The sequence below is a fragment of the Spea bombifrons genome, chromosome 1 (genome assembly GCF_027358695.1).
Source record: "Spea bombifrons isolate aSpeBom1 chromosome 1, aSpeBom1.2.pri, whole genome shotgun sequence".
Taxonomy (NCBI): domain Eukaryota; kingdom Metazoa; phylum Chordata; class Amphibia; order Anura; family Pelobatidae; genus Spea; species Spea bombifrons.
Window position 1 is genome coordinate 31,763,640 of NC_071087.1, and position 21,696 is coordinate 31,785,335.

Consider the following 21,696-nt stretch of genomic DNA (forward strand, 5'->3'; position numbering starts at 1 on the left):
CCTGGCATTTAAAAACACAATACTGGCTCTCTGCATCAACAAGGTGAACCTTATAATCTAAATTTATAATGGGACAATGCGCACACCACCTCACATTTTCCCATACTTGCCCAGTCTGCTCCAGGTTGGGCGCTGCATTGTGCGACCGCTGGCTGCATGTGTCTGGCCGCACGCTATGCGAGCATAAAAACGTAACGTACTTCACCCTGTAACATCCCTTAAACCACCAGGGTCGCCTTATTATCCTCAATCCAGTCCTGATGAACATAATAAAATGTCATGTCTTCCCCCATTAAAAATGTGTTCTGATTAGGATTATATATTCAATAACTATACAGTTTATTAAAAAAGAGAATGTTTATTACCATAATAGGTTTTCGGAAGTGCATAGTTTAAGAAATATACATACATAAACTCAAATAAAACGGCTCCATAGGACACAAAACTTACAAAGAATAAAATGTATGCAAAACGGTTAATCTCAAAACTATACTATAAACAGATCAATTTTCATATGTACACATTGTAATGTATCCAAGTCTAGAGATTGTTGGCTAAACACACTACTATAGTTCATGGATGATGGGAGACGTTGAAATATGTCTCACCGATGTAACACTGAATTGAGTATTATGAAGGGCCAACACTGCAAGTTTCTCCTGCAAGGCCTGAGTTGGCCCAATATGATTCCATAGATACATTTCTGAAGATCTGATAACTATGAGTTATGTACACACATTCACACAGGAACCTCTTTTAGAGGTTGTTCGTTCATGACGAAACGGTACTCCCCAATTTATCTATAAGTGACAGTTTACTGAATAAACCCTTACATGTGTTCCTTTATCCAGGGCAAATACTATGATATGTACAAAATTGTATATCCTCATATTGTGTATACATTTCAAAATTTGCCAATGGCTAATTGGTGTTAAAGATCCAAGAGGTGGTGTGGGGTGTTCCTACACCTCCTTTACATAACAATTTGACTTTTCCTATTCTCTCCTCTCAATAAGGTGTTTATAGGGACTGTGCAAGATAAACATGGTTAAAACTCAAGGCTCTGTTCCACCTGCTAACATCTAGGATTCTTCTTCCAGGAAATACATTTACAGGGTAACTGATACATTTTTCATTCTTGCTTGGCAATCAGTGTAATTCATAGGATGGGTTTGCATTAAACACAAGAGGCTACTTTACTTTACGCTAACTGGGCCACATGTCAATACTAGCATATTAAATAGTCAATAGATTAGTAGATCTGGTTTCATTGTATACAATATTATATACATTTGTAAACAACATCACAAGGGTTAATTTAGTGATTTGAACTTTAATATAAAAAAAAATATGTCCGCTTTAATATAAAAAAAATCATGGAGGGTGCATAGATGGAACAGACTAAACTTTTAAATCGTGGTAACTCGGCTCCTGAATCTACCTAGTGGGCGGCTTAGTTGAAGCTTATTTAGACATCCTTTACTAATGTTATACGTGATGTTTTAATGAACTTACATTTTTGTAGTTTAAAAAGTGTTTTCTAGAAAAAATATGTACTTATCTACAAAGACAGTTTTCAAAACATGTACCTTGCAGTTTGCTACATGCTTGCATAAACATTTTTTATACATACATTAATATATACATAAAATATTATTTACAAATTTTTTCCCCTGAATACTGAAAAGTACCGGCAGGGTGAAGTTTAGCATTTGGATGATCAAAGTTTTATAAGCTATAGTCCTCTGTTTAACAAGAATGTAAAATTGGGGTACAAAGTAGCCAATCCTCCCTGGGTGAACCCATTCTGTCCTACCATGGTAAACTGTTTAATACTGAAAAATATAAAAAAAAATTATTTCATGCAATCCTATATTTTTGTTGTCCAGGCACTTGTTTTATGCTCTCTCCATTGGGTATTTAGGCAGTCTGCATTACTGCCCAATTTGCATTTTTGCTTTTTCTTGTCCAAGTCTCCAAAATAATTATTCAGGTCAAGCCTGGTCCTTGGCAATGTTCCTGAATGTCGTACAGTTTCTCCCAGACAGTGGGCGAGTTAAGGGAAGCACGGTGTTGGCCCATGTAGTCAATATCAGCGGTTTGGATCACCGATGGAAGAAAGACGTTTTCTGCAGATGTTGCACCTTGCAGAATCCTGGCACACATTCTGTAAAAACAAGATAGCAAATTTGAATATTAGGTAAAGCTTGTCAGGGTTTGTATTCAGGGAAAAGGCAGTGCCTATTTATGGTCAAACGCCCAATAAAAAATGCCAGCGACAACTCATCCTTAGTGACAAACAATCCTCATTGCACACATACATACAAGGTGCCCATCGGGTGCAAACTTGTTTAGTTTTCTGGGAAAAGAAAAAATGTCGGTGCGCTAAGCTAGTCACAGGCTCAAATAATACAAATGTGTAATATGAGGCCTACCAAACAGGTGTAAGCATGCTGCAAAAACAGTGTATTGGCTGTACAATGTATACAAGAAACAAAAACTGTCTGCGCTTCTTACCCTAATAAAGTTGGCAACAAATATATAAACATAATATAACCTCTCATTTATATTATGTTTATATATTTGTTGCCAACTTTATTAGGGTAAGAAGCGCAGACAGTTTTTGTTTCTTGTTTAGTTTTCTCTTCAAACACTGTGTACAAGCAAGTTTGAACTAAAATGGAAAGCTGGAGAAGAGTTACATTTCGGTTGGCTTTGGCAACGGCCTGGGTTAAACCTGGTTTCCTTTGTCTTGATAAAAAATGGTGATTGGTTTGAACAAACATTCAAATGACTATGTAAATGTTTTATTTCTTTCAAGGAGCACACCAGCCTTGGTTTCATATTAAATGCATAGCGGAATCCTCTGGTGCTACAGAGCATGTGCAAGAAGTGTATATGCTAATGGTTTAGGTACAGGCAACCAGGGGAGGACATAAATGAACCTCGTTTTCTACCTTTAGTAACTAAACAATGTGTAAACCAAGTTGTGTGCAGTAAAATGCTTGGGAACGTGGGCTCTAACATTCATGAAAAATATAAATACTGCTAAGGGAACTAGATTGTCCCTTAGCAATTCATTAATTTGGTGTTTCATGGTAATGTAATACATTCTATTTTGTTTTTTTTATTTAAACTGCCTTTTTTAAATCAGCTCAGATCGTGAAATTCTATGTTTTTAAACAATTTCCTTTGATTCTTAAAAGACATATAATAATGTGAATATAAAACTGCATTCCTTTGCTGCATTCCTCAAGCTGCTTTTTTTTCTTCTTTTTTTTTTTCTCCAATACCTGATAATGGCAGACAATGGTGTTTATTTAAACAATGATTTCTTACTGCGGGCTATTTTATTTGGACTAATGGGGTGGGACGTTTACAGTGGAAGTTAAATGCCCTCATATGCATTTGATATGGGTTATTTCTACTTCACTTCAATGAGGGCCAATGGTAAATACGTTCTGTTACTCTCAGATAAATTATCAGACCACTCATTCATCATCGCTTTCAGGTTTTCAATAGGATTGCGGAAGCCCTTGAGATAGTAGTGTTTTAATAGGCACAGTATCAGTCAATTAGTGATCGTGATATTTAACAAACAGAGCCCTATCTTTTCAATCCAGTGCAATAATGTATCACTTGATCTGGCGGCTAAAGTGCTGTAAGGAGACACTGTGTAAATCTAACGCCAATTTTATGTTCTTCTGCTATTAAGGACAATGTAGATAGCGGATTTCTGCTGGTAAGTGATTTTCATACCATACAGAGCAAGCAATCTATTGTAGTAATAATAACTGCTCGTGTATATCTGCAGCAGTGGCAAAAGAAACAAAAAAAGATCTAAAGTTATAACACGACATTACATTAACAAATTGATATTAATCTTCCTTATCCAGAGTGTGAATGAAGTAAATGTAATTATTCTAATCATATTCTTATTTAGCCGTGCAACTAGATACCATGTTAATTTCATAATTCCCACAATTTTGTACTATTATGCTTTATGTACCTACTGTATATGTTTATGTATGGTGTACTATATTATGGTATGCTCAGTTCTCTACAAGTAGGTTGTATGTGTGGGAGTGTAAATAAGTATGTTAGTGTGTGAAAGTTTGTTGCTGTATGTGTGTGTTAGTGTATGTGTGTAAGTATGTTTGTGTGAAAGTTTGTTGCTGTATGTGTGTGTTAGTGTATGCGTGTAAGTATGTTGCTGTATGTGTGTCTGTTAGTGTGTGTGTGTGTCCGTACTGTTATGTTAGTCAGGAAAAAGGAGAAAGAATGTAAGTGTACAGTGTTACAGTGAGTTTGCATGATAGTATATATGCGTTTTCATTATAGGGGGCATTGAAGAAATGCTGCACCCAGAAGCCACTAACCCTATGCTTTCCCCTGTTCTTATAAGATGTGTTTAAGGTGGAGTGATTGGTGGAGCAATGTGTGGAACAGTGGGATGGACATGGGGTAGGCTGATGGGATGGGGCATAGGGACCCAGGCGTTAAGCAAATCCTGGGCCCCAAGATTTCTGATGGTGGCCCTGCATGCCTTCAATGCAAAATTAATATTTGGTGGTCGCCTCGAGGCTACTAGTCCTGCTCTAAGGGCTACCACTAACCAAATTGTGATAGCTGACAACTATATATTATATATAGATTGCCATCTTAATAGTAGAAATATGTCTGCTTTTTCAAATTAGCCTAGTCTAAATTAATGAATTTCTACATTCTCGTTTTCCATTATAATTGCATAATCTTGATTTTGTGTTAATTTCTTTGTGCATAATAGAAAAATAACTACATTCTGTGCTGTCTTCCTTTTCTTTTGGCTATTAAGCCCCAGATGACAGCATTCAGGGTGCCTATTTCCCATGGGGACAGATAACATCTGATTTATATGACAACAATTATTTTTCCATTACTCCTTAGCCAAATAGCATATTTCACATTGAGTAATGGTTCTGCCTTAAAGAAGCAGTTACATATGGCAGTGACAAGGAGAAAACATTCCTGAAAGGTCAAATACACATATCACTTTACTGAACAGCAGGCTAAGAAAAAGAGAATTCTGTGCACAATAAAAAGTATGTTTTATATCCTTTCACCATTCAAGCAGAGTAGTCTTTGTCATCCCGTACAATACTCTGCATGGAAAAGAGTAAAAGGAATGTTACTGGTCGTCGGATATCTAACTTTTAGTTATCTGATGTCTATGCACCCTTGAAAAATTATTGACAGCAAAACCTGATTCAGTTTTGGGATTTCAAGGTGCATCCCCAGGGTCCATAGGGTACTGAAGTACATCTTGTATAAGATACACTGTTCTTCTAGTATAGATGTATTTTGTATTAGCTAATGAAGTCTAAATTTATTGCTAACTTGCCCAGGATGTGTTCTCAAAATATTCTGTTCTGTAGAAATCTGTAATATTACGGTAATAAAAAAAATGTCTCATTAATTCTTGTATAAGTGAGTGATCACTGCAATTTAAGGACCAAACACACTATAAGGTAGTTTTGGATCTCTATGCGTCTTTTCCATAGCCATATATTTACTGGTCTGGGAGAAATACAGAAGCTTTATGAAGCTTGAAAAATGGAATAGTGTCCCTAAGTGACTCTTAACTAAGTGTTTGCTTGTATTATGTGAATGGTTCGTTAAGATGTTTATATAATTTGTGTGCCGGTAGCTGGCAAATGTGTAAATGTGTGTGTAATAAAAGTGCCCACCATAACACAGGCTCTTTCCAGCTCCCCTGACAATGTGTCGGTATTTATGTGTTCTGACCTGCCCACATATATCATTCTAAAACCTTTATGGTGTCCAGACGCTGCTAACTCGAGCTTAATTAATCATATGGCTCTATTGTGAAGTGGACATGTTCTAATTAGGAATCAGAATTAAGCCAACAACGTTCATTTAGGAGCTTAGCCACTTTGAGGTGTAGATTTCCAGGGCTGAGAAATTGATGCTACACGGTATCTTGAATTGCCAGGGATAAGTCTCATAGGACACTTATGTTTAAAAAAAAAAAAAAAAAAAAAAAGTTGTTTTAGAGAACAAGCAATTTGAATAACTGAGAGGCAGACACTTCAGGATTAATGGTGTATTATGCCTGTTTCAGACAGGCAATCGGGTCTGTGTGTCCCTACATACTTGCTAAAGAGAGAATTCACTGATTTAAATGTTAATGAGATTGGCTGTTCTGTGTTTAGATCTGCATCACTCTTATTCTTTTGTAAATAGAGTAAAAAAAAAAAAGAAGCTTTTTATGTGACCTGCTCCATCAATGAGCCAGAGTAGGGAGTCAGTTGACATTCAAAGAATTCACCCATGTCTGTTAAAAGTTTGGTGTCTCATATAGTCAATTATCAAATCAGTGCAGAGAATGACTTAGCTTTGTATACGTACATTAGACTAACATTCAAACATCCGTAAAAGTGGGTGTATAATGTATCTGAAAGGGCCACCTTTAAGCAGGCCACATCATTTGGTTACTACTCAATATATAGATCAAAAGAAATGCAAGCCACTGTGTGGGTCGTAAATGGTACATTGAGCGTATGCATATTAAAATCTACCTGCAGTACATAATAGAAATATGTTTACAGCTAAATGGCGACATCTCTTTGCTGTAATGTGTAGGCCATACACCGAACAATGTCGTTTCTTAACTATAAACGGACTTTAGGTGAACAAGGTTTCATCGTCATAGTACTTAGTTTACTGGTTCCAGCTTTAAAATGTCTAAAAGCATCGCACCACCAGGCTCCAATACAGAGCTTCTTGTTATGTTCTACCCTTGTCAACTAACCTGATTGAAATTGAGGTCAAACCCATTGTTATATAAAGTGACAAGAAATATTGTGGGTTTTAAAATGCTGTTATATGTTAAAAGAAAGCAGTTAGCTGCTCTATTCTTCACAAAAGCAGTTTCCCAGGATAATGGTGATATATCAAGCCTACAACAAAGAAACCAGGCTTAAGTGATTTCACTGAGAAAGGGTCTAAATTGTTATGAAGTATTTTAATTGAGGTCTGTTCGGTTTATCCAGACAGCTTTTGACATAAGATCTTAATTCTATACTAGTGATGACCGGCTGCACCAACTATGCATACAGTTCCAGAACTCTCATTATACAATCTTGCATTTCCACTCTCCAAATGCCATAAAAGCTGCATATGTTGGAAGAAACATTTAGGGCAATTTTCAACATCAGTTTAAGGAACTCTATGGGGGACAAGTAGTCCACAGTTTGGTCAAAGGTACTCATGTTCTACTGTGTATATTGGCTACATGATGTGCCAAGGAAGGTGACCAGGTAAGCCATTTTAGCCATGGCACATACAGAGAATAATGGCCGACATGGTCATCCCAATGTCAAGATATAAGAGACTTCTGCATGATGTCTTGAGTCTACCATCGTAACAGACCTTTTTAAAGAGCAGAAGCTCATATTATTAAAATATACATACCTCAAGGGAAAGGCACTCTTGAATGCAGGGGCATACACCTCTTCAGGAAACAGTTGTGTCTGTGTATTCGCCTGCGCTGACCATTATTTACTAAAATTAAAAAAGAAGAGATTTGTTAAAATATAAGTCATAGACACTAACTTTTTAAAACCTTTCCTGTATTGACCAGGACTTAAATTACTGATCTGATTTCATATCGAAATAACAAGTTTACAGTACAGGCATATGTTGCCTCCTAAAACGGCAAGATGGCTGCTCTCATAAATCTTACTTTTCTGAGAATCAGGTTCTTGGAAAATAACCATTTGAATACATGTTACCAATATAATTTTGTTTTGAGGGACTCTGGGTATAAATTCTTTTACTTTGGGCACACTGTATAAAGTGAAGGTACAGTATCAGCTCAAAGTGCACACTGTAATTGAGCTATTATGCATGGAGACCCCAGGCCAGCCCCCAACCTAAGAAGACGATAGCTGTGTAAATGTCTGTGTCCCAGCCAGGTGGACTGATAAAAAAATTCACAAAGGAAAAAGACAATAGAACTCTTCTTTACTAGAAAGCTACCAAGATCCAACACTTTGACAATCAAGAAACAGTCCTTTCTAGAAGTTGTCTTCATTTACATTCTGTTGGGAGATTGCATGCAGACAAAAGATCTCCAGGATTTTGGCCTCTGCAAACTATAGGTGCAGTCGAAGGGGAAAACTAAGTCTCTGCTTCGTCTGAATGCATACGAGTGGCTCTTGGTTCTTTTAGATCAGAATAAAATAAATTCTGAAGACAGCTTTTATGTCCGTATATTATGGGATGATGACATTTCTTAACCTTCACAAAATATTTAAGAAAATGTGTGCTTTAAAGTAAGGACACTTGTAAAATCCTTTTGTGCATGGCAGGCATGATGTTAGTGAATCCCAGCAGGATGCATTTTCCATGATCTTTCTTGGTTTAGGTGAACCTGCCTTCACCCTACTATGTATGGTTACCTAACCTCTGCCTCTGGAAGGTGCAGTTGACCTTTACTGGCCAGGTGCGTGGCTGATGGAAGCTGGTTCTTTTAGCAGCTGATTAAATCTATGCTCTTTGTTTTGTGCACCTCACCCATCACCTTTTGATATGCATTTGCTGCTGAAAAAAAGCTTTGTTAAGCAAAGATCAGAAAATCCACCCATCACAGAGAACATTGTGTCCCACCATAAAATGCTTCTTCTTCCATGTCCACTATAATTTATGCAGAGTGGGGCAATTTTGTTAACCTTTTAACTGCAAGCAGGGCCATCATTTACAGCCAATCCTTGTGCCAAAAAAGGTAACTCACAGAACATTTATCAAGAGTGGATAATTTAGTATTTTGTGAAAGGTCTGATTTTTTATTGAGATGCCCATGTTCAAGCTGGCACATCCAAAAACTACGGCCTATGTACAATCCTCAAGGACTTGAGTTGCACCTAAAGGGTGGTTTTCAATATTGAAAAGACTTTTGCTTAAGACAATCTTTTTATTTCATGGCAAAGCTCTAAAAAAAATGTTAACTCCAGTAATCGAATACCATTTATCCTACAGATTACAAAAAAATTAGAAGAAATAAGTTCTCCAGGGCCACACACAACCAAGCACGTACACATATGGGTAATACCCTGCATACCAGGTCAGTGGTAAGCACAGTGCACATTGTCAGTGTGTGGAATGTCTCCACAGTATTACATCAAACACACATAAAAGAAACTGTAGTTCTAGTGACATCATATCAACATATTAATTACATCGAGTTACTACCAAAACTATATTTGTAACAATCTCTTTAATAATATTCAATGTACACTGGTATCAGCTCAAAGCCCATTAAGATATGATTTTCCCTGTTTATTAAGGTTACCTCTGCTGCTATAAGATAACCAAATGTCATTATTTCTTGCAAGAATACAATATTTACACCACTAATAAAGAATGCCCCTTTAATGTACAGTAATGTATACATTATGTTGTCTGTACACCAATATTTTGTCAGCCTTATCGATTTATAACTACCCATAGATAAAGTTTTATAATGCTGAAAGTTATATAATAATAAGTTATTCATTCCTCTGACAACGAAGGTTATGGGAATATTTTCTACCAAAGTTCATTGATGGCAGACCCCACGGTACTGAAATGGTAACATGAATTTATCATTAATTAATATCAAATTTGGTTTTCTTTGACAGTGATTACACGCCGTGAAAAAAAAGTTTTTAAAGTGCCTGTATGTATGTGAAGACTGACTTTATTGAACACATATAGCTATTAAGTAGAAGGGCCATGTGTACAGTATGTGGCTGGCATCCTTGACCAGTCCACAGGCTGCAGCTAACAGAAGTAAATATTTAACCTTTTATTTGGAGTATAAGATACTGCAATCTTTTAAATCCCTGGAGTTGTTTGAAAGCTCTGTCAACATCCCTAACCATATCTAATGTACAAATGCGGTCACTGACCTGCTCAGGTAACAGCTTATACAAATAACAGCTTCGACACAATTAGCAAAAAAAAGTGAACCCTGCCCTTGGAATTTAGATAGGAAAATGACATCATTGGTTACTTACGTATCCGTTCAAAACATTATTTTCATTGAACAATTACAACTTAAATACAATTGACCTCAATGCTGTAGTGATCTTGTGACACAGAACGTGCTAACCTTTTTTTTGTTATCAAACACTAAAGCATGATTATCCCCATCAAAGCAATCTATTAGATACTATTCTGGGATACTAAGCATTAAATATACACCGTACACCGCAGATATGTTTAAATTGAGAATATAATGGCCATTTCGTACCTGGTCTCTGTCCATTAATAAGCAGGAGGCTCATCAGAATGAAAAATAAAGCGAAAAATAGTTTCTGAAAATCCATTCTTGTTCTTTAGGTGGAACGAAATCCTGACAAGCCGCAGAACAATGTTTATCAGTCCTCTGCAAGGTCCTCTTTGAATCAGCCTTCTAAGTAAGTCCACTCAGTGAAGAGATCACTGCATATCCTAGCAAGGTTAATGATCACAGCAAGCAAGGTTATATAGTGCCCCCTCCCCAAACCCCTCCTTCCTTCTCCCTTTCCCTCTCAATAAGACTCACTACTTTTTTTTTTCTTAGTCTTTCTTAGTTTCCCTAGATAAATACTGATTGCCGAAAACCAAATCATGCAAACAGTAGCTCCTAGTATATAGAGAATGGGAAACAAAGAGTGACCCCCTTTAAATACTGCCCAGGCTCAGAGATCAGTTTAAGGCAGCATCTCGTGGTTTTACATTTGCAACTGTTTAAGTTTGCCAATATTGGCCTCAAATGTGGTAAAGCAAATGGAAATTACAGGAAGTCCAACCATTGTCCTCGCCGTGAAAGAATATTGAAGCACCTACTTAAATCCCCAAATGGCTTTGTAACAATACTTGCTGCTCCAATTCTCTTGTGTCTCTTAAACTGGTTGCGAAGTGGCGTTCAGCAAAAAAATTGCAGGCTCTTAAGCCCAAGTTGGAATCTTGGCACCACACCGAAAGGACATGGAAACATGGCATATCGGGGGGTGTATGGAACGTTTAAGTAAAACAAAATCAATTGTAGGCGCCGACTTCTAGCTAAAACAAAATATCCTCAAGGATGATGCATTCAAGGAAAGTGGCATTTATTTGTAATCTTCTTAGCAATACATATAGCTATTACCTATTACACCAACTGCAGTGGGATGTGTGCCTCATACTTACAGTACAGTTTGGTAACTTTTCGACTTCTACAGCTTAAGTTTAAATACATTTTCCTTCCAGGTGTACACACACTATACTTCTCTGGGTGTCTGAAGTATAGAACACAATGCAGAAACCCGTATACCAAGGTCAGCCAACAGATAACCCCAGCCCTGACTACTCATCAGGCAAACCCAACAAATGTCTAATAGGTCAGTGCCCGATGGTGCCAACCACGTACCTTTATTGGTGCTACTGCTGTGGATCATGTATGGTAGTGTGTGGCTGCTTGGTGGATACATGAGGCCACATGCTAAACAAAGGGTAAAGTGAAGTGTGGAGCTGCATTAACTTCATTTATAGACCATTAGTCTTGGACCGATTTTAATTCTGCAATGAGTTATACAGGGTCTACATCAAATCAGAGTTTAGCAAATAAACCCCACAGAGGCAAAGTTGTTTGACAACTAAGGTGTTTCCATCTACACAGGTGACCGTGAGATTAAACACATAGATACATAAATACCTAGAATTTGCCAGCAGATAAGAAGTGTTCAGCTCATCTAGTCTGCCCATTTTTTCCTAATGTAAGGGATTCAAACCTCTATCAGTTCTTGGTCTCGTCCCATAGTTAGGATATCTTTATGTCTATCCCATGGCTGTTTAAATTCACTCACTGTATTAGCCTCTACCATGTCTGCTGGGAGACTGTTCCATTACTACTACTCGCTCTGTAAAGTAGGACTTTCTTACATCATCTCTAAGCCTAAGACCCTTTAAGTCATCAGAAATAATTACTCTCAAGTCCCTCTTCTGTTGCTATATTCTAATTTGGGATTTTAAGTCCCAAGTCCATTATTTTACATTTATCAAGATTAAACTGCAGCTGCCACACTCATGACTATTCTTCTAATTTGCTTAAGTCATTTGCTATTTGACTTGTTCCACCTGGAATGTCTACCCTGTTGCAGACCTTTGAACAAACACAAGATCTTCTGTATCTCACTAATAAAAATATTTAACAGCACTGGTACCAATATTGATCCCTGAGGTACCCCAATAGTAACAAGACCTTCCTCTTAATATACACACCATTAACTACAACCTTCTACCTCCTGTCTCTCAAAAATTGCCTCAAATGTCTTACTGAAACCTAGCTCCTACTTGGTACTATCATAGTTACACAGTCCAAATAATAAATTATGTTGGTTTGACAGGATCCACCTGTCTCCATGCTGCTTCTGTTCATTCAAACCATTTACTTCCAGATATTTAATAACAACCCTATCATTTTGCACGTTTTCCACTAATTTGCCAGCTACCGACGTAAGGCTTACAGGTCTGTAGTTGGCTACCTTTTTGTGCAGTGGTACTACGGTTTCTAACTTTCAGTCTTCTGGAACTACCCCTGCCAATAGTGACTGGTTAAATAAGTCTGCTAACAGTTTTGTCAGGAGACATAGAAGCTCTTTTAATAACTTTCGGTGTATCCCATCAACTCCAATTGATTTTTCTGTTTTTACTTTGGAGAGTTCGTGTAAAACTTCTTCCTCTCTAAACACAGCTGTGTCACATGTCACCTTATTGCTTTTTGATAACAAGGGTTCCCACCTTCATCTTCCTCTGTAAAAACAGAAATATTTATTTAAGCAGTTGTCTAGATCTTTTTCCTCATTTATACAATTCCCTTCATTTGTCTAATTATTCCTGGTTTATGTTTTTTTTTTTCTAACGCTTGTATAAATGTAAAAAAGGTTTATCACCCAATTAGCAATTTTCTCCTCAGTGTGTGCTTTAGTGCCTCTAATAATGTGTTTTGCCTCCCTAAGCTTAACTTTATATTTGCTATCATCATCCTCATTTTGAGTCTGTTTATAGTTCCTAAATGCTAGTTTCTTCTCCTTCAGTATATTTGTCACCCACCATTCGATGCCTCAATATAAAAGTCATTCGTGTTTTCTCACACCATAGAAAGTTAAACTTACCACTATTTTTGGTTGTGTGAGTCCTTGAATAGCAGAAAAAATGAGGTTTGCAGTCGTCATTTACAAGTTGGAATAAGTCAAATTTAGAAAAAATACGAAAAACTTTTATTCATGGTCCGTGGACTCCTTAAAAACATCCATATAAAGCATGACAGAAAAAAAACCACTTAGTTCAGAAAACATATAGTCTCCCTCAGCACGGCTAATGCTTCGCACCTCTGTGACAATCTAATTTTGATTTATTGCAACTTGTGAGTGCTGACTGCAAACCTAGGTTGGAAGACCGGCAAGCAGTTTGGGCACCCTAGATATTCAATAACTACAGACGGAGCCCGCATACCAAAAGCTGAGCATTGTGTGAGCCCTTGGCCCTGGAGAATACATATGCATGGCAAATAAGAAAAAAGCGCAGCATCTCTGGGTCGCCAGGTTGCCAGAAAAATCTGGAGTATGTTCACTGAATTTCTATATTTCACTGCAGTTCTATATAGTGTTAATGGGCTGGTTGGGGAGATTTTAACTGGCTCATTGGGCGGTGGAGTTACAAGAAGTTTAAACCCCCAAATCTGCTACTGGTTCCCTTTTATGTGGCAAAGGATCTGATGGACCTGCAGCCCTATGCCTAGATGGCATAGATCAGAAAACTCCACTGGTAATGAAATATGGAAGATCATGCTCATTGAGGTTATCTCAAATTCAGAAATTGTGGACAGGTGACGAGCCAAAAGTCTGTTTAATAACTATTATAATACCTGTGACATTTAGTAGTTATTGACATTACAGATTTGACACATTTGTCCTGCTGTAAAGACGGTCCTGGTCAGTTCACAAGGCTTCTGGTACAGATCTGGTCATGCCACAGTAATAATCTACCATAAACACAACATGGAAAGACCCATTGGCTGGCCAAACTAAAATAAAGCAGCAATAGGAATGCATCTTTTCAAACAATAACAAAAAAAAAACCTGATTTACATCCTTTATTTGAGGACTCCCACATGCTATTACATTAAAGTCTTTGCTCATGAAGATGACTAGCCTAGAATGAATCTTAGTTACATGCACTTCTTTGTGGTATAATGTATTACAAACGTAACCACTGAATAGATAAAAAAAGACCTACATAAATCTTTTTCCAAGAAAAAAATGGTTTATCTTAAAAATATATTGTTTCTTACCATAGCAGTAAAAATTAACATTGAGGTCTTAGCCAAATAAATACAAGTCAGGAAATGGGCAATTTATTGAAACCGGGAAGCAATTTGTTCTTGTTAAAGAGATAAATTGTTGAACTTTAGTAAAGATGAAAATTCTATGCTGATAAATGGGAGAAAAAAAATGTGAAGTAATTACTTCCTGTTATATTCATGTCTATAAGTTATGTATTAAGAGTGCCATATGATGTATGTTTAGAGCATTGTCCCTTTAAGAGAGGCCATAAGCAACATAAATTCTAGATTTTCATTCAGGAAAATCAAGATTATTTCAGAATTTTACTTTGTTTAGTAATCAAATCAGAAATGCAAAGTAACAGCATTAAATTGTGTGTGAAATACTATATGAACACTTAGGTAGGCAGGACAGTCTTCTCCTTCTATACTATAATATATGTGTGTTAAAATTGTTAATTTAAAATTGTCTTTGTTAAATATTTTCTCTGTACCCTATTGCAACAGCGCTACGGAATCTGCAGGCGCTATACAAATAACCGTAATGTATTGGATTTGATCTGTTTGTCATTTTGAGATTGTCATGGTCCATCCATTGTGTAAAGCTCTGCATAGATCACTGAGGGTATATAAATGAATGATAATAATAATTAAGTAGTGTCTTAGTGGATGATATCAACAAGTTATATTTGAGTACCTGTATGTAAACATTAGCAAAGGGACAGCATTTTAGAAGCAACAAAGCTCCTGAATACTAAGAACTTAAGCAAAAATGAAACAAACAAATGCAAAAACCTTTAAGTTACAGAGTCACATCCTGGCACTCTGCAGTGAGGATGGCGGCATGCCAGTGTCCAAGGTAAATTGTACCCACTTCCCCAAGAACAGAACCTCTTCTAATGTCAGGGCCTATTGTCAGTAGGCATGAGGCTAGCCATCAGTCCCATCCAAAAGCCCCAGTGACAGAAGGTTCCATCACATATGCCTCTACCTATGTCTCTAAATATAATATGATGATAGTAGTATAGTGTGATCACAACTTTATACGCATGCTTTTGTTCCTAGAAGACCTGATGCTTCCCCTCATCATATGAAAAATGTCACAAAGAGGTAGGGCTACAGTGAGCACCAGATCCTCGTTCTTCCTCTTCTGAGGTTGCATTCCCCACATAGCCCCTTCCTCCCTCCATGGTAGAAGCCTTAGGCGGGCTGGATATTCTTGGTCCACAAAAAAATTGAGTCACTGTAGCTTTTTCAGTGCAAAACTAAAACCAGTGATCCCATATCAGCAAAAATAAAGCTCATATGCACAAAACATACAAAAGGCAGATGTGTGATCAGCAGCGCCATACCAGACCATGGCTGGTGTTATAGGAAAGGTCTCCTTCCACCCACCAGCTGTACACTAGGGCATTTAACTGATGATAAAATAAAAACAAGGTCTATGGAAGGTTCCAAAGTGCTTTACTCCCAGTTTGCACAAGAAGGGACTTAGTTAACAACTCCCTTAAGCCACTGATTTACTGCATTCAGAAATGCTAACCCTGGAGTTACATTTTCTCCTATTTACAATAACCCCCAGTCCTTTTGTTAGATCCCTACTAAATACATGTAAATGCAATGAGAAGGGCGGGTATGCACCTTATCTGCATAAATACTAACAAAGCAGGACTGAAGGATACAATCTATGGGTTTCTCCACTCCTTGTATTTTATCGGAGTTATTTTTTGTGATGGCTAGGAAAAGGAAAGTAGATTAAAAGGAAAATAATATTTACACACCTTTTTGTTTTTCCTTTTTCGCTGAAAATTTGCTTCTCTAACTTTTTGGCTAAGAGCAAGTGTAGGATTGTTCTCTGCTGAAAATGTGTCAATTTTAATGCTTATGAAAATGTAGGATTATACCAAATCATTTAAAATGGAGACGCTCTCTAAGCACTCCAATGATATATTGCATTTTCGTCACTAAGCAAAATACATACAAATGTCCATTTGGTATCTTGAATTTGGTGAATTGTATTGATTCACTGTCCCTTTTTTGGCTATGCCATGCCATGCTGCATATCATAATGTGCTCTTTTACAATGAAGAATCAGTAATAGAATTGAAAGATAAAGATAAGATCAATGGTAATGTCTGTCAAATTAGGGAAACTATATATATATATATATATATATATATATATATATATATATATATATATTATATACAGTAAATTCTGATTTCAGTAAAGTGAAGAGGCTTGTACTGGCAATTTCTTGAGTCTACCGAATATAACTGTCTACATATGTAATATGTCCTGCAATATGTAGCCAGCTGAATTGCATCTTGCACTGGTAACAAGTAAAGAAACTGTGTTCACTAGGGTTTTTTCAATAAACAATTTGCAGTCAATTAAAATAAGAAAGCACTTACGGACAAATGTTGTTTACAAAACAGTTTCAAAGAAACATCTACATTTACACTGCATTAAAATGATCCCAATTGTGATTATCCGATAGAATAATTTATTATAGGATATTTAGCAGCCTGGCCAGATAATAAAAATGAAAACCAGAGAAATGTTTTATTTTTTCTCATATGATTCCAACTAGTTCAAAGGAAAGGGACCTATACATTATATTTGGTGGAACAAAAAAGAAATGTTTCCAAGATGGGTAATCAGAAATAAGTATACGTATTGATATGTAAACTTAAATCATTTGTATCACACTCGGTATAACGGAAGCTATTTTTAAGAGTAATATTCCATTAAGCAAATTGGTTGTTGCAGGTTTTATAATGACACTGACTGTGGTAAATATCTTTAATGGCATTTAAAGAAAAAAAAATACTTTGGAAATACAATTTGCCAGTAGTCTCAGGAGGCTGCCGTCGGTCACTTCCAGAAACAAGTAGAAACCGAAGATAGAAGTCTCAATCAGGGGCTGTCCAATGGGATCATCTGCTCACCCTAACATTTAAGTCATTTTTAAACTTAAGTAACTTTTGAATATTGGCTTAGATCCCATTTCAGAAGTTTGGTTCTGAGTATTTATGAAATACTTTGCTTTATCCGCAACCTGCAGTTCTGACCACTAAGAAAACAATGCCTTTCTTCCTTCTAGTTACCCCGTAGAAATATTTTGGATTTAGGGTATGTATAAATATATATATTTTTTTTATATATAAACAGGTGCATATGTATCCCGCAAAATATTGACTTGGTCATATGGCACCACCAAAATTCTGTAAACTTTTTTAAAAAAAATGTCTAATAGAATTTACTAGGTAAATCTGTATGTAATAGGTGCAAGCATAAAAATGTAACAGTAAAAAAAAAAAGTCCAGAAAGCAGTGCCTTTTCTCTAGATTATCATGTATAATAGGCAAAGGTTCCAGTCTTTTGGATTGAACCGCAGGGTGTAAATGCTAATTACCTGCATTTCAGGCTGCCGTAAAACGAGCAGCAGCTGATTCATATGGAGCACGCTCCTGAAGCATATTCATGCAAACCTGAATAAATAAAATCAATATTTAAATTTTGGGGAGAAGGAGAAAAGCAATACCCCCATCTGAAATCAACATGACCATAGAACCCGTATATAAATGGTGTTTACAGAGTTACAGCACTTCACCTTTTGTGATGCCTTACATAGGTAGGGGGGTTGGTAGCTGTTTGAGAAAAGGATAAGGTATTAAGGTGCAGTGCAATTTACGTTGTGTAAATATAAAATAAATGTATACATGTGTAATGTATCCTTTTGTGTAGCTGTATTTGCTAGTTATGAAATTATTAAAATATTTCTCATTGCTGAGAAACCCCCCCACAAAATTAGTGCCCGTCGTGTAAGCTTCTATTAAAGTGGCAGTGAGGTTTTTCAAACCTTTAAGAAAACAATTACAAGCCTTACTTATAGTAAATATATTTGCAGATGAGAAATGAGAAAAAACACCTACCCGACACCGAAGAGGCAGCCCTGCATCATAGCTGCCCTCCTCCTTCATGCTCCGACTACTCTTGCCGTTGATTGGCTCCATATAACAAAACATACAACATGAAAACGTAAAGGGAATTTGCTAGAGTATCAGTTTAATGAATGCCTGATGACTGTATGACCGCTCAATGAAGAAAATTACTTTATTACAAGTGTGTTAAATTTTGTTGAATCTTGATTTAAATCATATTTTATGTAAGGTAAATTTTTTCAATATTGTTACTTACATGGGAGGTCTACTTGTGTTTTGGCACAAAAGTGACGGTATTGGCACATCTGTCAAAGACTAAATTACTGCTCAGGCTAGCAAATTAAACCTTCAAATGCCACTGGTATAGTAAGGTGACCCAACATGCTCAATTTCTAAAGTTCAGTTGGAATCCTAGCAATAAACTCACCCCACAAAATGAACTCACCTGGCACAGCCAAAAGTGCAACCTAGCAATATCCCTTTTAGAAACATTTGTGTATTGTTATAGTGTATGGGTACCTTTCATCAGTTAAAGTACAGCGCAACTACTCTGAGTTAGCCTCCCTTGGTCAGTTCCCAGGATTTTATTGATATGGGAATAACTTGGTCATCATTCTATTTGTGCTCTACAGGATATTCTTTTGAGCTCGGATATAAAAGCTAACGTTATTACCACCATCAGGCTCAGTATATAATGGTGGGAATTATGCTGTACTACCCTCAGTGCCTGGCTTACTAATTAATAATGGGATTTATGCTGTACCATTGTCAATGTCGGGCTTGTATATAATGATGGGAGTTATGCAGTACAACTATTATTGTATTGTAGAAATTTGTTTTACTATTATTTTTTAAATTATCTGCAGTTTTAATATTAATTTCCATGCTATTTATTTATCTACTTTCCTTGAAAGTTTGCGCGACAGATGTCACTGACACATGATGGGTAGCAAATATGTCAGTTTCGGCACAAAGAAAACCATGGAACCGTGGAAAATAAGTGTGGCTAGAAGTGTTTATTAAGGGGAGGAGTAAGCAACATAGCCACACCCACCAGGGGCATCTAAAAAATGTTGCACTCAGGCATCAGTGACCCTAGGTTTGGCCCTGTTTCCTGGAATTCGATTTAAGAGATTTCTGCATCACTATTCCAGACAATGGATTTATCAACCAGCTTACACTTAACTGGGGGTGGTCAAAATATATTTAGCAAGTTAAGAGTTATTAAAATACTAAGCCAGCAGTATATTTTTTAATACCTACCTCCCATGGGTACCCTCTTGGCATTTGTAAATGCTAAAATACAAGTAGGAACATTGCATCTTCCACAAAACTCATAGTCCATACAATCCAAAGAAGCAACATACACACTTATTCATAACCTATGTACTCATATCAGTGCTTTTATGCATAACAAGTGGAAACTGAAGTAGAAAATTAAAAACAGATGAAAATAGAGAAAACTTTACCCAGGAAAAGTTTTTTTCCAGGTCCAAGAAGATTAGGGAATGATTTGCCCAGGAGATACTTGTGTAACTATGTGATGTAGGGTATGTTTGACTGATAAGAGTATTTCTCCATCATGTCTGGACATGCACTGCCCACGCAGAACTGTAAAACAGGTGGATGACAAATAAAGCACCAGTGGTGAATTATATGCACTGATGAGTAATCTTCTCTTCACCTATATGCACACCTTAGAACATAACTAACACTCAGAGACTTGTAGTTACTCACACATAGGTTGTAACCCAGAATGCCACTTCTGGGTTATTTCCCCTGCAAACCTTTGGTCCTCCTGGGCAGCATATTCTGCTATATGCACAGGCTCCAACCCTTATACTACTGCCCTTGAACCAGTATCAGAACAACAATCTAAACCTTTAGTAGAATCAGACTTAGGATCAGACCAAGCAGACAAGTGAAAATGACCAAGGAATGGTAAGAATAAAGAATAACACACTCACCATTGATGTTTCCTGGAGATTTTGAAATGTTCTGATCCCAGAATGCGGGTGTAATGCAGGGGTGGGCAGCAACAAGCTTTGGGCTGGAGATTTCACCCAATGCCCCATAGGCTGCATTGAGTTCTATAAGACTTTTCTGTATGTAAAAAGGGTGTGTCTTAATGACATCATCCACCAACAAGTCTGGACATGCTCTGCCCATGCAGAGCAGCATAATCCACTTTCTAGGAACCAATGAAATAAACCAAAAATGAATTGTATGCACTAAAGTAACCAGACCTGCCACAACCTACAATCCTGGGATACTATCTGTAAATCATTCATCTCATATCCTGAACACAAGTTTCTACACAGTGGAAACCTTATCTAATCATTAACTTTATTGTACGCGTAATAATAAATTTTATGCCATTATTGAGAACTGTACATTTCTTACAAAAATGAAGATGTATATGAAATGTAGTCCATCGCCTAACATTATGCATGACCAGACAAAAGTTTGAAATCTCTATATATGTTTTTCCAGTTTGAGGAAGTGACGTTGCAATATAAATTCAGAGTTAAATATCTAATAGACAAACACAGACCATTTACTACTCATATCCGTCTTCTACCAAGATATGTAAGCTTTCAATATTTGAAAACCTATTAAAACTCTTTGGGGAGTACCTGCAGGTGACATCATTATGTTGCTCTCAAACAATGAGATGTAGTCATTTTAACATTATAGGCCAATGGTAGGCAAAAATGTATTTAACCTATGAGGTATTTTGAGAAATGTCTGCCACAGAACCTGTTTCTGCCTATAGCTGCTGAAGCCATCAGTGATGCCGTCCTCAGATGTACACCTGCATGCAGCCTGAACATTTGGCTTGTTGAACCATAACAGGCCAGGGTCTGATGTCTGATATGGCCCAGCAGGACAGGGAGCTTTAATGATTCCTCATCTGCTCTCAGTGGGTCTTAAAGCCTTAATTACCAACATGTGCAATAAGCTTTGCTCAAGAGACAATTTACCTTAACATCTTCCACTCTATCAATGTAAATCAATCAATACAAAATAATCTAAAAGCATTTATTAATAATATACACCATGTTATCAATGTTCTACAAATGGAGGATAAAGGACTATACAATTTCTGACTATTTTATTTCAAAGCATGCAGACAATTCAGACTATTGTGTGTAACAACTGCTGTTCACTAAAAATACGTGTCTTAAAAGGTAATATGTAAATAATATATTTATTAGCAGTGATGTGGGATTGACTCCAAATCCCTTGTTTTCCAAAGGTTACTGAGAACTTCACACATCAAGTAAACGACAAATGATATGAATAAAATAGGTTATGTTGTAGATTATCTGAACTTAAATCACTTGGTAATTGTTCTCAGTGGCCTTTGATGAGAGATAATACTGACACTAACAACTATTC

The 21,696-nt window shown here is 36.8% G+C and overlaps 1 protein-coding gene across 1 annotated transcript; it reads right to left on the reverse strand.

The window, feature by feature from the left end:
- Positions 1 to 1,875: 1,875 nt before the first annotated feature.
- APELA (apelin receptor early endogenous ligand) lies at positions 1,876 to 10,481 on the reverse strand. The gene is made up of 3 exons (XM_053460099.1): positions 10,295 to 10,481; positions 7,474 to 7,563; positions 1,876 to 2,167 (listed from the first exon to the last, which is right to left on the reverse strand). The coding sequence occupies exons 1-2, from the start codon at positions 10,368 to 10,370 to the stop codon at positions 7,475 to 7,477; spliced, it is 165 nt and encodes a 54-aa protein (XP_053316074.1). The 5' UTR covers positions 10,371 to 10,481; the 3' UTR covers positions 1,876 to 2,167; position 7,474.
- Between the last annotated feature and the right edge of the window lie 11,215 nt (positions 10,482 to 21,696).

Bases quoted from the DNA above. Each gene is read 5' to 3' on its own strand.
- APELA (XM_053460099.1), bottom strand. From the start codon at position 10,370: ATGGATTTTCAGAAACTATTTTTCGCTTTATTTTTCATTCTGATGAGC. The intron at 7,564-10,294 runs GTACGAAATGGC...TTTTAATTTTAG, and splicing joins TATTAATGGACAGAGACCAG to TAAATAATGGTCAGCGCAGG.